Source organism: Bombina bombina, chromosome 6, assembly GCF_027579735.1.
Source record: "Bombina bombina isolate aBomBom1 chromosome 6, aBomBom1.pri, whole genome shotgun sequence".
Lineage (NCBI taxonomy): Eukaryota > Metazoa > Chordata > Amphibia > Anura > Bombinatoridae > Bombina > Bombina bombina.
This window is the reverse complement of record NC_069504.1, coordinates 602,717,940-602,734,062: the sequence shown is the minus strand read 5'-3', so window position 1 is coordinate 602,734,062 and position 16,123 is coordinate 602,717,940. Positions and strand designations below refer to the sequence as shown.

Here is a 16,123-nt window from a genome sequence, read left to right as displayed (position 1 = left end):
GGCGTGTAGTGAGGCCCACGTATTGGTGGGAGCACTACTGGCATGTGATGAGGTACACTACATATTCACTGGTACAGTCTATTCTCTGTGTGATAGGAAAGACTCTTCCAGTTGTGGAGGATTTAAAATAATTGGTTTTCTTTGTGTAAGTACAACTTTACATATATGGCCACACTTGAATTGGCTATCAATAACTAAAGGTTTTTTCATCACCTGAGATGGTTTATTAAAGAAATGTTTCTTAACCTTTTCTCCCACTGTGGGAGCTTTTTTGGCTACACATTTAATTTGCTTTCTAGATATGGTATTCAGTTTATTGTCACTCTGCAAGATAGGAAGATATTTTAATACTATCTTACAAATATCATCGAATTGTCTGCTGTATTGAGTTGAAAATACTATATCTTTAGAAGACATGCCTTCATTGGCATTCCTATATTTCTTATTCTTACCAGAAAACAGGGTTTGTCTATTAATTTTGCTGACTTCGTTGGCAGTTTTGGTTAGAATTCTTTTATTATAGCCCCTTTCTTGTAAGCTTAAGGTAATAAGATCTGCCTGTGCATAATACTGGTTCAAATCTGAGCAATTCTTTCGAGCTCTAATGTACTGACCTTTAGGTATGCCTCTTGTGATATGTTTGGCATGACATGAGTCTGCTCTAAGGATAGTATTACGTGCTAAAGACTTCCTGTAAATCGTGGGAACAATATTGTTGACACAATCAACTGAAAGTTGCAGGTCAAGATAGGAAATAGATCTCCATTCGACATTATAAGTAAATGTCAAGTTGAGGTAGTTGTCATTCAACAGGTCTATAAAAAAAAGATTTTACCTCTTGTTGGCTTCCTGGATTCCATATGGCAAACAAATCATCTATAAAAGCGGCCATACACAACTACATTGTCTTTGAAGGGGAATCCATCCGCAAAGACGCTATTATTAAGTTCTAACCAGCCCATGTATAAATTGCCATATGCCGGGGCAAATTTAGCCCCCATGGCTGTACCGCATCTTTGCAGGTAGAAGTCCCCCCCAAATACAAAGTAGTTGTGCGTGAGTAAAAATTTAGCTGTAGAAACTAAGAAGTCTACTTACTCATCAGAGAAATAAGTATATCTCCTGATCATATGGCCCATAGCTTCAAGCCCTTTTTGGTGAGTAATACTGGAATAGAGAGCAGTGACATCTATGGTGAGCCATTGGAAGCCAGGTTGCCAACTGATATTGTCTAGTTGTTGCAGAAGGTGAGCACTGTCTCTAATATAGCCAGGGAGAGATACTACTATTGGTTGGAGGACAGAGTCCAACCATGCTCCTAATCTCTCACAGAGTGACCCAATACTCGCCACTATGGGTCTCCCAGGAGGTCTTTGGAGGGTTTTGTGAATCTTGGGCACGATTCTGAAGGTAGGTATAAGAGGGTCATCTATAAGTAGGTGATTCATAACATCTTTAGTGATGAAACCCTCCTCCAGCGCCGTGTCCAAGAATGACAATAATTCCTGCCTATATGTCGACGTGGGATCAAAACCAAGTTTTGAATAAGTATTAGAGTTACTGAGTTGGGAGAGAATATCTCAGATAACACTGATGAAGCTAAGTATCACTACTGTCCCTCCCTTGTCGGCTTGGGTAACCACAATATCGGATTGTCCTCTAATTCTCTTAGGGCAGATCTTTCTAGAAAAGTGACATTATTTTGTCTAGTGGGGTTTGAATCTTTTAGAGTGTCATTTAGTGATACTATGTCTCTTAATACCGTTTCTTGGTATAATTCAATGCTAGGGCTTCTGGCCTGGATAGCATAGAAGTAAGATCCATCTTTATGTGTGAACTTGTGAGTAGGGATTGTGGAGCTTGTTATCGTGTGTTGTAAAGAGATAAGTGAATTAAAATCACATAGGTACTTAAAAAGTAAGCCTACGTTAGTATTATCAAATCGTGTGGTCATTTGTGGACTTGGAAGTGGGTCATCAATGATAGTGTCAGAAAAATGTTTTCTTAAGGTGAACTTTCGCACTAATCTATTCACATCTATCATGGTAGAGAAAACATCAAAGTTAGTGCTGGGTGCAAATGTGAGAACTTTGTTTAATATAGAAATCTGTGCAGGGGTTAATTGAATATCAGAAAGATTTATTACATTATCTATTTCTTTTTGTTTTTTGAGGCTGCCCTGCTGGGGTATCTGTGAGCTTGGTTAGTTGCTTTTGAAATACTAGTTTAGTTAGGGGGTTTAACAAAAGTGGCCAAAGTGGGTCTTGATGGAACACTAGTTCCTATTTTCGGTATGATAGTAGACGCATGAAGCTCAGCTGCCGGGGACCCCAGAGAGTGTGGCAAGGAAGATTCAGAGTCACCAGCATTCGTGTCTATGCTGGAAAATGTGGCTTTCGGAGTACTAGTTTGGTTAGGGGGTTTAACCAAAGTGAAAGAAAAGAGTTGTGGTGTGAGTGCTAAACAATGGTGTAAGCTTAAATCCCTTAAATAGTCTAGTAAATCTCCATATACTGACTATAGATGTGTAATATGAGAAAGGGGGGTGGGATAAGCGCTCTATATGGGAGCTCACCAGATACGAATGTCTGTTGTAATATGTGCTATTAGTTTAAAGAGAATAAAGCCAAGTGATATATAAAAGGTTTTAATAAAAAATATGTATTATTCATATGTGGATTTCGTAGTAATGAATACCATAATATACACTATACACAGATGGTTAAAAATACATATAAGATGCCGGCATCAATTGAGTTAAAATATAGCTGAAAATTAAGCTATATATATTCAATGTAACTATTTAAAAAACAATAAATGCAATATTGTAGCATAAGTATCTAAAACATAAATATAGCTTTGATTAGGCAGAGATGTAAATAAAGGCAATATATATCGATCAGCCAAAAAACAGTAACAAAGAGCTAATAATGTCAAACCGCTCTTGTATCAGAAGCAAATATCGAGTGAGTCCAATCTGTTAGCCGTTAGTAGCAGTTATGAAAAAACGAGCCGTGAGCTGTGTGCATCACGTGACCTGACTAGTCAGAGTCCTCCAATCCTGTGAGCCAGAGGTAGATACGAATTTGAAACAAGAAAGTCTCAATAAAAAATAGACACTTTATATCCCTAGTAATACTTGCAAGTGTCCGACGAGTTTTTCGAAAAGTCAGTGATGACAAATCTTCAACTGTTTGAAACAGCTCAATGTCGATCCGTCTTTCTCCTCCCCAATGTATATAAAATTTCTTCTTTAGAAGTAGGCTCCGGCCTGTGCAATATCCGCTGTGTATTGTAGATGATTTTTCTATGCAGCAGAGAGTTATTACTATAATGCAGATATAATGCAATCGATGGGCACACAGGAATTACTCATGCATCTACCTCAAAAGCTTTCAAAGAGGTAGAAATGAACCTGTTTTTTGTGCCGTGAGAAGGAAAGGTTATAGAACAGCACTGAGAGAAAGTCACACACAGGGATTAATCATATATCTCTCTCTATTTTTATCATAGAGGTCGAAATGAACCTGTGACTAGTAACATATGACAATCAGTGTAAAATAGTATGTAATGAAAGTAAGCAAATCTACGCGTTTCGGCAGTGTTAGCTGCCTTTATCAAGATGGTTTAACCAAAGTGGCCAAAGTGGAATCCAGGAGGCCAACAAGAGGTAAAATCTTTCATAGACCTGTTGAATGACAACAACCTCAACTTGACATTTACTTATAATGTTGAATTGAGATCTATTTCCTATCTTGACCTGCAACTTTCAGTTGATTGTGACAACAATATTGTTTCCACGATTTAAAGGAAGTCTTTAGCACGTAATACTATCCTTAGAGCAGACTCATGTCATGCCAAACATATGACAAGAGGCATACCTAAAGGTCAGTACATCAGAGCTTGAAGGAATTGCTCAGATTTGAACCAGTATTATGCACAGGCAGATCTTATTACCTTACGCTTACAAGAAAGGGGATATAATAAAAGAATTCTAACCAAAACTGCCAACGAAGTCAGCAAATTTAATAGACAAACCCCGTTTTCTGTTAAGAATAAGAAATATAGGACTTCCGGTGGGCGGCTCTAGAAGATGGCTGTGAGCTCCTCTAGCTCTGAAGAAAATCTCTTATAACATCAGCAATTTCGCCACCCTTCTATGCCATATGCATCTCCCTTCACAGATAAGCTGTCCGGGAAACCTTGGCAGATAGAAGCATTATAACTACTTCTTCCCCGGAAGGCATTATACTAAATTATACTCCGTAAGGAGTTATTGAGCAATGGAACCGGAAAGGAACGTTGCCACGCAGATAATCACAACATTTCTGCCTATTTTTGAGCGTCTTTTCCTAAGCTACAAAAACCTACAAAAGGAGGTTCAGGCAACGTAAAGAACTTGTCCCTCAGAATTCGATAAGATACAGACACTGATAACTTCCTCTATACATGATAATGGGATCACACTATATAATCAACAGTCAAGGCACGATTCTTCATGCAGTGCCGTGGGGTTAGATGACACACAGCCTGATTTGAGTAATGACGGAACGCTAACTCGCAACCCCTGGATATCCTCCTTGCTGAATGGGGCCAACTACCACAGTTCCAAATCCGCTCAAAGAGATAATACTACAGAAGCTCCGCAACACATCGCTCCTCCACGTTTACCCATGTCAGTAGCAGATTGGCTCTCCATATCACCAGGGCTCTGGATGGATGCGCATTGTGCATGCAGAGGAGAAAGACATGACTGGCATTTGCTGACATCTGCAACAGGTTTTTCTATGATGGCGTACATACATACAAGGAGAAATCTGACGGTGTTGAACACTATTTGGCGCAGTTCGGATTATTCGATGAAAAAAGATGGCCACCATGGTTCAAGATTAATGGGTGAGATTGTTCTGCCAAGGAGCGGAGTAGGATGACTTCATACACCAAGTCAGTGTAAGCTGGCTCAGAGGCGGTTGTCTCTACTTGTGGGACATAACTTTCCAATCCCTACATTCTGGTAATTAAGAACCTCCAAACGAGACTGGCTATTGAGCGTTCTGTTGAATGGTTTATTTTGGTTTGTCATGTTTTTAACTTACCTGCATCTAAACTGCAATGGCTAAATTAATTCATCAGCTGCAAATCTTGAACTAACACTTAACACTCTAGATCTGCTTTACATTGGATGGCCGATCTGAGACTAAAAAAAGTATCTGTAAAAAAATGTTATCTCCTAATTAGATCAAGAGTAGCTGCCAGACTTTTCTGTTGTACATTTCAAACCTTTCTAGTAGTAGATTCCCCATTTCTCTAGCTTTGTGTAATGGTTCAGTATATTTGATTTGTTAGGCACTGAGATACTGCTTACCTGTAACACTATATTTTAGCAGATAACATTATGATCATTGTGCTTTTATTAGACATATCTCTTACACTACCTCTGCCAACTCTTAAAATGTCTATGCAAACTGTTCATTTTGCACAGTCTGTGCACTCACATATACCATTCATATTTCCTGGAAAGTATTAGGTAACCGCATACATTTTCCTATCAGGGTAGTCAAGCTTGCATTATTGGGCAATATAACCTAGCAGTTAATGGGGTGCCCTCCCCTCCTATTATTGCCCTTATTAGATAGGCCTTAACAGATTATGCAGGCTTGTTTGTCTTAGAAACCTGGGTAACATATATCGATCTGTCTCATACTGACTATCTTTTGATTTGAGCTTTCTGGTGCAAAGAATGAGTATTAAGCTCTAGCAAGTAACATTAGGACCCCCTTAAGGTTGCTTTTACCAGCCATATTTTTTAGAAAGTAAGTCTCAGCAAACACAGTTGCTTGGTACCCCTTCGTTTTCAGGAGTTAGCTCCCATACTTGTCTTGACATATTAAGTAACATTAACTTTTGGTTACATCTCCATGTCCCTTGGGGAATTACTATAATCTGTTTTATTACTCAGCTAATGTTTCGTTGGCGAGTTATTGGCAGTTAGGCATGAGAGACTATCCAGGTTACTTTTATTTCATTTTTCATGTAACATGCTTCTGACAAAGTATAGAGACCAACCTCATATTTGTTTAGTTAGAATTTACCACAACTTAAGGCAAAAGATCAGTTGATCCTTCTGTAATTAGCTTTTCTGTAACTGCCAGCCCTCTGCCATATTGCATGCTCATGCTGAGAGTACTAAGACCAAAACGTTATTCACCCCTTACTATTGTGTTGTTGTTATATGAAAAAGAGTTCAAATATTATGTTCACAATAGTTTAGTCTAGATTAAATTGTAAATTATACTGCAGTCTTATTGTGCTGAGCAATACACTCACTTGACCATATCACTTATACCTGGCTAAGAACTGTATAGCTAAGATCTTACCCAGCACAGCACTAGCACACTCACTCTTAGATCTATATGGGCACTGGTGTGTTTAGTTTAGTTTATTGTTTAGTTTAGTTAAAAACAAAAATGAGGGAGTTCAGGTAACAGATATCGAAGAAGTTTTGGTCAAAATGAGCCATGATAATGTGTTGTACCTATGTTAAGTATATACTCATACATACTTGTTTTATAACCTGATCCAACACTGCTCAGAATGTTAAAACTTTTGAAATTACCATCTCTTGTTCTTATTCGTTGTATATAATGCATCTTTCAGCCAACAGAGCATTTATACAACATTAAAGAAAAAAGAGACAACCATAGTGTACTATTGCATTTTATAGAATGCCATGGGGGAGACCCTAGGTCTCTTAGAATACAAGCTATAGATTGGATACCAGATAGCTGTCATAATAGGTTGACGAGCTTGAGAAAACAGGAAACTTTTTGGATCCAAAAACTCAATAGTTTACATCCCAAAGGATTAAACATAGATATTGACATAGCAGCTTTTATGTGAATATTAACATTGGTTAGAGGCTTTTTAGGGTTTTTTATGGAAACATATAGTCTAATCCTCCTTTCATTATCCTTAGGGAATAATATCACAGTTTTTAATAACACAGAATGAAGTTTTATAAATATGGGGTTATTTACCATGTTCCTAAATAATGGAACCTGAAAAGCATATAAAATGTTCTTGTAAATCTCATTTCAGTGAAGAGTTTATTCAAACATGGGTAATAATGTTTTATGTACATAGAATCAAATTTTTAGTATGTATATACAATTTTATCCATTTTTTTGTGTTTGTACCAGTTTATGGATACTCAAAACTATTTCCTGTATCTTTGCTAATGTTTGCATAATTTTCTATTAGGCACAGATTTTTGATGAAATTTTTCCAGCTAAAGAATGTGTTTTTAGTATAGCTTATGTGTATATACAATCTATTTTTTTAATATATAGATATACTATATATTATTAACTTTTTAATATGCATACACATTGTGTATTAATTTTTTGTATTTATGTTTATTTTCTAAACTATATATGTGGTGTTTGTTTGAGTATGATTAGTTTTAATGAAGATATTAATTAATTCTTTAGACAGTATTATTTATGTATGTTAAATTATTTATAAAATTAATAATTTACTATGTATTCATTTTATTGAAGCGTGTTTGCAATAATATACTTGTTTTTTATCAGCTTAAAAAGGAATGCCTTTAGGACCCAGAGAGTATTATTTATCTATGTAATATAGAGGGGGTTCTAGCCAATAGGAACTTACGTGAGGGTTTTTATCAGGACGGACACTTGATCCACCTATGACAACATTTTCAATCCTCTTGAGAAAGTCTGCACGATAGCAGATGAAACGCGTAGAGGTACCGCAGGAGAAACTTTTGGTTGCTTAGAGGAGCCGTAGTTCTAGGAACAGAACGCTCGTTTTTTGGATACACAAGGCTACCGTAGCCCTAGGAATAAGCGTCTCCCTTATTCTGAAAGTTCCGGTGGATATCTGAAGGGAGTGTACACTGTTAAAAGGAAGCAAGGCTGGGAAAGCAGATCGGAGCAGCTGAGTATTCTGATTGCCTGCCTTGGAGAGAAAAAGTTTTGTTTTAAACTGCATGATTTTTTATTAAACATTGTAAGTGCATATTTTTAAGAGCAGCAGCGTCTGTGTGTTTTATTGCACTTGAGTCTTTTCTTGCGCTTTTTTCTTTCAGAGTTAAATTTCCTGTCCTACTTCATTTGGTGTGAAGGATCCATTTGGTAAATAAGCAGCAGTGGACTTTTGTGATCTGTGAACTTTAATACTCGGAGGTGGTAAAATTTCTTTTCATATCCAATTTGTTGTTGTTTAAAATATATTTTGCAATTCTTTTGGGATTTTATTCTATTATAGGATTTTGTAGATTGAATTTATTGAAAATTATTATTAATATTTTAAAAGAGGGTGTTAGCGCCATTTTCTATTTATTTTTTCTGTGTGTACAACTTTTATTGTAATATCACAAAGTGATGGATCATATGTATGTAACTGTTTACCTGTTGTATGCCTGGACTCTCTTCAATAAAAAAAGAATTAAAAAAAAAAGAATAAGAAATATAGGAACGCCAATGAAGGCATGTCTTTAATAAACCATCTCAGGTGACGAATTGGCTATCAATAACTAAAGGTTTTTTCAAGTGTGGCCATATATGCAAAAGTTGTACTTACACAAAGAAAACCAATTATTTTAAATCCTCCACAACTGGAAGAGTCTTTCCTATCACACAGAGAATAGACTGTACCAGTGAATATGTAGTGTACCTCATCACATGCCAGCAGTGCTCCCACCAATACGTGGGCCTCACTACACGCCCCCTCAAGGATCGTGTTAGGGAGCACTTGCTGTCATTAGATGAGGATACTCCCAGAACTCCAGTGGCCAAGCATTTCCGCTCCCATGGCAGACGTATATCAAACACCTTTTCCATTTTGAGGGCATAGATCATGTAAAGAGAGACATTAGAGGAGGGGATAGAATAGGCAAAATATTGAGGAAAAGAGCCTATTGCATCTTTACCCTACAAACCACATTTACCAAGGGTATTATCAGGAGACATGATCTAGATCTGTTTATAGATTGAGTCCCTTAGATTCCCTCCTTTCCTCTCCCCTTCCCCCTTCTCTTTCTTCCTTCGGTCCATTTGATTTTTCTCATTTCTTAATGTTCCCTAATTCTGATTATTTTACCTTTTTTTTCTTCTTTTTTTTCAGGCCAGGCCATTGTATATTTAATATTATTAATATTATCATTATTATTTTTATGCTGTTATTTTTATTCTTTTTATTGTTAATAGCTATTTTTATGTAATAGTTTTCGCTCTTACATATATATATATATTCTTCTATTATGTTCCATACAATCAATCATTTCTGATGTCCCCATTTTTTTTTAATGTGTTTAAACCAATCTGCTTTAGGTACGAGGTTTAATATATTAGCATTTTTTTCTATAGAAGGCAAACTAGCGATTCCCGTGGACTCTATGTATTTATTATGTATTTATTATGTACATACACGGAGACTATTCACCTATTTTATTTCACCTTACTTCATATTAGATTGTTTCCCTTCCCTTATTCATCTATAAAATAATGTTACTACTTTGCTAATATAATATATGTTGCCAAATATATCATTTGTTGCTTTTAGCTAATATTCTAAGTATAGCAGATAATGCTGTTCACCTCTTTTGCAACCTAACGGCCCTAGCTGCAGAGAATAATGTAACCTTTGCCTAACACGGCATTGCTTTTTCGCTTTGAAAGTTACCACACATTCTACCTCGTAAATGAGCCCCTATGGAAAATATATGATTGTTATAGTGTTAAATGATTGTTGTAATCTTAGAGCTTAACATATTCCATATTTCTTTATTGATCACTGTCACTTTTTAGTACCGTAAAAAATTGTGTTTATATTGCCAACACTTGCACCTGTTATGTGTATTAGCATTTTTATTGGATGAAGTTTGTATATTAGTGCTCACCTGGTGAACACCTGTAGATCTCTGATGAAGCGCATGTGAGCATGCGCAAAATGCGTCAGATCCTGTCAGCCTTGTACACTGTTTAGTGCTCCACTCGTCCGTTTGAATAAACCACATTGGTAAAGTTCCAGAGTATCCTCGTCCTTTTTTCTATTTGTCTATGGCTGAGCTGCCCTGAGGTTCGGAACCTATCGACGAGCACCCAGCTCTACTTCCCGCAGTGTGTTCTCTTCACACCCCCCAGCTGCAAGACGATCTCGCTATTCATCCACCTTTTGTGCCTCATTGACGTTACTGTAAGGAGGAATCCGGACTCGGCATTCCGGCCAGCACAACGCTACAATCAGCGGAGGACACAGCAACCAGTATCGTACTGATTCTCCTTTTTCAAGTAACTAAGGTACTTTGTCTTGTTGCACATGCACAATATTAGGCACTAAGTGGAGAATGCTTTCAGTTAGATACTAACTTTTACAACTGAGCTGTAAAGGGGTGTTTGTATATTTGCAACATTTGTATTACCTGCACCACGCTTTGTGCAGTATCTTCGCACTTTATATAGTTCACACTGCTGGGACTTAAAGGGCCATAATACCCAAATGTTTAAACACTTGAAAGTGATGCAGCATAGCTGTAAAAAGCTGACTAGAAAATATCTCCTGAACATCTCTATGTAAAAAAGAAAGATATTTTACCTCAAAAGTTCCTCAGTAGCCACCTCCCATTGTAAAGGATTTCTAAGCAGCATTTTAGTGTGTCTGTCCTGGGACAGCTTAGGGGATGAGCCTTGTGCACTCTCATATTATTTCCCTATTCAGCTTACTATGAAATCTCATGAGAGTTAAGTCAAATCTCATGAGATCACAGTAAAAGAGTTCATGACCTCAGCACTGCTGATGCTGATTGGCTGCTGTTCATTTCTTCATATATGTTTTTTTACCTGCAGCTGGGAACAGCTGAGTATAACTTTTTACACAGAACTTACTCTGCTGAGCTGAGGAGATTGTGAGGTAAAATATCTTTCCTTTTTACATAGAGATGCTCAGGGGATATTTTCCTGTCAGCTTTTTACAGTTGTACTGCATCAGTTTCAAGTGATTTAGCATATGAGTATTATGTCCCTTTAAGTATTGGATGGACTGGGTTTTTTCTTTGTGTGCGTGTATAGATTATATATATATATATATATATATATATATATATATATATATATATATATATATATTTATATTATGTAGCACAACCACTGTCTGATTTGCTGTGCAGCACAACCACTGTCTGATTTGAATTTAGTCACCAATCAGCTACCCTGGTGCTGAACCAAAAATAAGCCAGCTCCTAAGCTTTACATTCCTGCTTTTTAAATACAGATACCAAGAGGCTCTATCTTTTAATTAGCAATGGGATGGTATGTAATCAGGGGGGGGGCTGCCTACAACGCCCGATGATGTTGGAGAATACATGGCAAGGGATCTGAGACCATTCCATCTAAGAGACTGCTGGTTACTTTGTGTGTGTTTGACATTTATATATTTTTTTCCTATTATGCTTTGCACCCAGGCTTGTCTGGGGTTAATTTGTCTCAATCACTGGAAATAAACCCAGCTACCTGAGTGCCTTGTGAACACCCAGAGCTGTGAGTTTTGCCAATGGCATGGGATGTGGTATCCATTCTGATTTAAAAATATAGCCCACCTTGTGGTCTTCTTAAAAATGAACAGGAGATACTAATGTTAGAGTTTTTAATACACCCTTAAAAGGATATGAACCCCAAAAATGTTCTTTTGTGATTCAGACAGAGCATACAATTTTAACCCCTTCCCTACTGGGACTTTCAGAGAAGAACTTGCCCAAAATACCTGTCAAAACTATTTTGTTTTTATTTTTTAATTAGACAACCCAAGGTATTGGTCTAGGACCATTTTGGTATGTCATGCCACTATTTCACAGCTAAATGTGATTATATAAAACAGAAATTGTTAACTTTTTTAAAAACTTTGGGTTTCTCACAGAAATTTTTGTACATGCCGCTTGTGCAATCATTGTACAAATGACTGTAAAAGCTTCTCTGGGGTCCCTTTGTTCAGAAATAGCAGACATATATGGCTTTGTCGTTGCTTTTTGGTAATTAGAATGTCGCTGTGCAGCCTGTGCACCACATTTCTATTATTCCTGGCAGTGAAAGGGCCATTCAGCTTGTAAAATTAATTTAGCTTTAGTGTAGAGATTACCCTCCCACCTGACACCTCCAACCCCCTAATCCCTACCTGATCTCTCCAAAACAGCTCTCTTTGGGTTTAATATCCCTTTAAAAGTAAACTCACAAGCATAACTTCCATATTGACTTTGGACTGCTAATGATTTTACCTGCAGCCTATCCAGAGTTGATATAGGTGTATGCACGGGAGTGCAAAATTTGCAGACAGTTGAACCTTCAATTCTTTCTAGAGGGACTTATGTCTGGGGTAAATCTTAAAAGGGACATGAAACCCAAAAATTTCTTTCATGATTTAGAAAGAGCATGCAATTTTAAACAACTCCACCATTCACTTCAATTATCTAATTTCCTTCGTTCTCTTGATATCCTTTGTTGAAAAACATATCTAAATAGGCTCACTAACTACTGATTGGTGGCTGCACACAGAAGCCTTGTGTGATTGGCTCACCCATGTCCATTGCTATTTCTTCAACAAGTTATATTTAAAGAATGAAGCAAATTAGATAATAGAAGTAAATTGGAATTTTGTTGAAAATTGTATTCTCTATCTGAATTGTGAAAGAATAATTTTGGGTTTCATGTCTCTTTAACTAAGTAAGGTCATATACCCCATTAAGGTATCAACATTTTGTAGCAGCAAACGTATTACATCAATGTATTTTCTTTACAATCACATACCCAGGAGTTGATGTAAAGTGTCTAGAATAGAATTTTACTCCTTTCTCCCAATATTTTTTACGATTATTCTACATACATACATACATACATGCTTACAAATGCTCTTCTTTGACTCCTAGAAAAAATGTTGCTGGCTCCACGATATGCAAGACTTAAATTTGAAGGGCATACAAGGCTGTTAGCAAATTTATGTAAGTCTTCTAGACCTCACAGGTTTCTCCAATTTTTATGAAATTGTTCACCAAGCACTGATTAACATAGCTCTGTCTTGTTCTCTTCTTATACCCTGTCAATGCTGATTCAATACCTAAAGTGAACCATTTTTAGAGCAGTTACTGAGCCCTTAAAATTAATCAGAATAAAATAAAATGGTATAGAAATGTATATTTTAAAAGTGCTTCAGCATATATTTTTTTTCACGTTAGAGCTCTTAAGTATGTATGTCCCGTTTCCGCAGCCCAGAGATCCTTAACTGACCCCAAGTGCTGACTTTATTTTCTCTGCTTCTTCACCTAGAAGGGTCAGCACCGCCAGAGCCGCTTTGCAGAATATGCTGTGCTAAAGGCGGTCTCCACAACCAAATTCTCAGCTCCCTGCCCCAGTCCAACTCCTAATGAACGGAAACTATGATGTTCAGCAAGGGGGACCTTGCCAGAAGTGGCTCAGGTTGAAACATCAGCTATGAAAATATAAAGGGCCTCTTCACTCTGCCTCCCCCTGAAAACACACGCACACATAGTAGACACACAGCAAGAGGCACTGTGATATCTGGGCAAAGTCTGAGGGGCCCCACTACTATGTAGACAACAGATATACTGGGGCCTGGGGCCATATTTACTAAGTAGCGTTCTGTTGTGCCATAATTCACCTGAGCCAAAAGAAACATACATAAAATTGGCTTGCTGTGCAAATTCCAGTAAACTGAAGTGGGATAGTAATGTTAAAATGGGATACACTGCTTAGTAAACATGATATATTCTGTCAGAATGTGTTATTTTTTTTTTATTTTTTTTTTTCATTTCAATTCATTTAGGTTCCCTGAGTTTCATTTATTGGGATACTTTTAATCCACATTCCTGAGAGAAATGTAGCTTTTGTCAGTGTTAAGGATGTTGTTTCTTAACAATATATTAATATAAAAGGTTGCACATTCATGTCATAGACTGTTTGGCACCCAAATAATATGTTTGTATTTAGAATATGAAACAAACTAAATCTAAGATTTGCTGCTTTTTTGGTAGTAAAATACATTTTTTCCTTATAGGGACATGAATACATATTTGCAATATACATGCATTGGCAAAAATACTTCTAGTAAACGGTATCACTGTTTTAGTGTTAACATTTTTCTCTGCATGTGCAGCATAGCTAGATATTCTCAATGCACCAGCCTTTTAAATACTGCAGCTGCTCTGAGCACCAGTAGGGCGTGTATCATGTCAGCAATTAACAAATTGAGTGATTACCAGATGGTCCAAGCACCTTAGGCTCTGTGAGCAAGTGCTGTGTTTACAATGCGTGTGCACGGGCATACTTAAATACACTTTTGAAACAGCTATAACTTTTATTAGAAGCATTTTTTGCTATAAAATGTATATTAGAAAAATGTTTCTATTCAAAACTGAAATGCACCCGTGTGGATTTCAATTTAAAATGACATGTTTAGGCTATGTAATAATTGTGTGGTACTTAACTGATAATCACTCTGCAGATAAGACTGGTCCATTCAATCTGCCATATAAAGTCTATCGAATAACGTGTTCATGCAATAACCCACAATTTTTTACCATTTATTTTAAATATGTTTTGATATGTTACTTGAACGTTTCACTCAGATCCCATGATCATCTCTAACTATATGTATTTGCAGACAATTCTGCACAAGGTTAACAGTATGTATATGTGTAACTGACAGTTCTGCTCCAGGATCTTCCCTGGTATGTTTTTCTCCAGGCTGTGTCTGGTGCATGTGTGGCAGTCTCCTGCATCTGGCAGCACGGAGAGAGCTGGAAGATCTAATAGCACAGACAGGATGCCTGGAAACAGGAGGATTGCAGAGAGCCAGGATCCAGAAACACTGAATGCGCCTGCGTCACCCATCTACAGCTAACCCTTTAGCTACCAGCTTGGGATTTCTGTCCATGGCCATAAAGGGTTAAAATACATGCAAATTGTAATTGCGATGAATGTGCTTTAATAAAATTATGAAGTTAATATGTATGAACATACTTATAGACAACAAATATGTACATTTTCTGCTTCGTCTGTGATCACCTGTGTGAGACAATTTTGGGTGCCTTATAATTTGCTGGAAGATTGCAGCGGTGTGATAAGTGCATGGTACTTACCTGTCGGTAGCAGCAGACACATCAGGCTCAGCAGCAGCATTGTGTGTCAGTGTGTGGTACCTGCTATACACTGTCCTCCCAGGGTGACAGGGGGTTTGCTTAGTGTGGTGAAGCTGCAGTTTCACAAATATTCGTAGTGAAGTATATGAGATGCAGTGTATTGTGCACCGCACAGAGCAATAAAGTCAGCTACTAGTACAATAGTATTGAGTTGCTCTCCAGCACTCGGACACATGAAGAATGGAGCGAGGATGCACAAGAGACACAATATAAGTATTTGCCGTGTACGGTAATTGAAGGGTAGTCCCAGATCATCGAAGTACAGTGAAGTTTATTTCAGTCAGCAGTGCAGGCGGTCCAAGTTGTGCACAGTACAGCTTAGTCTCGGTTATTAGCAGGATGCAGCGCTGTGCAATAAGTAAGTACAGCACAGTGCCGGTTATTTGCAACTTCTTAACTTTTGCAAAAGCAATTAGCACAACACAAAAACTCCTCAACAGCGATGGATCACGCCCCTAGTCACCAGCAGGTCCTATCGTAGCCTGGCCGGGTTCTATGGCATACAGTTTCCCTGTTGGGATTGGTTAAGCGAGAAAGTAGTGGGCGGAGTTACCTGCAGTACACGTGGTTGTAACGCAGTGCTCAGAAGCTGCCGATAGGGGAGCAAGATATGTGAGAGAAGAGCAGGTGTAACACAGCAAGCTGACCTGATTGAGAACTTGCGGAGAGGGATTCCGGGAATATATAATTCACCCTGCACAGTACAACATCTCAGAGGCTACATTTGCTACTGTTCTCGCAATTCTAAATGTGATGTGCACTCTGCATATTTGTAGAGAAATACCAATTAAAGAATTGAAGGGTGCATGAAAATAAAGTACAGGAGGTGGATGGTCTCCATTTGATTAACCTTTCACCCAGGTTTTATAGTGGCCACAATTTTATACATCAATA

The 16,123-nt window shown here is 37.6% G+C and overlaps 1 protein-coding gene across 1 annotated transcript in view; it reads right to left on the bottom strand.

Moving 5' to 3' along the window:
• The window catches only part of ADAMTS17 (ADAM metallopeptidase with thrombospondin type 1 motif 17), a 611,877-nt gene extending 596,310 nt beyond the window's left edge, over positions 1 to 15,567 (bottom strand). Inside the window, exon 1 of the mRNA XM_053717604.1 lies at positions 15,170 to 15,567. Within this exon, the coding sequence (XP_053573579.1) occupies positions 15,170 to 15,209 (40 nt within the window). The 5' untranslated portion in view covers positions 15,210 to 15,567. The remainder of the gene's footprint in view (positions 1 to 15,169) is intronic.
• Between the last annotated feature and the right edge of the window lie 556 nt (positions 15,568 to 16,123).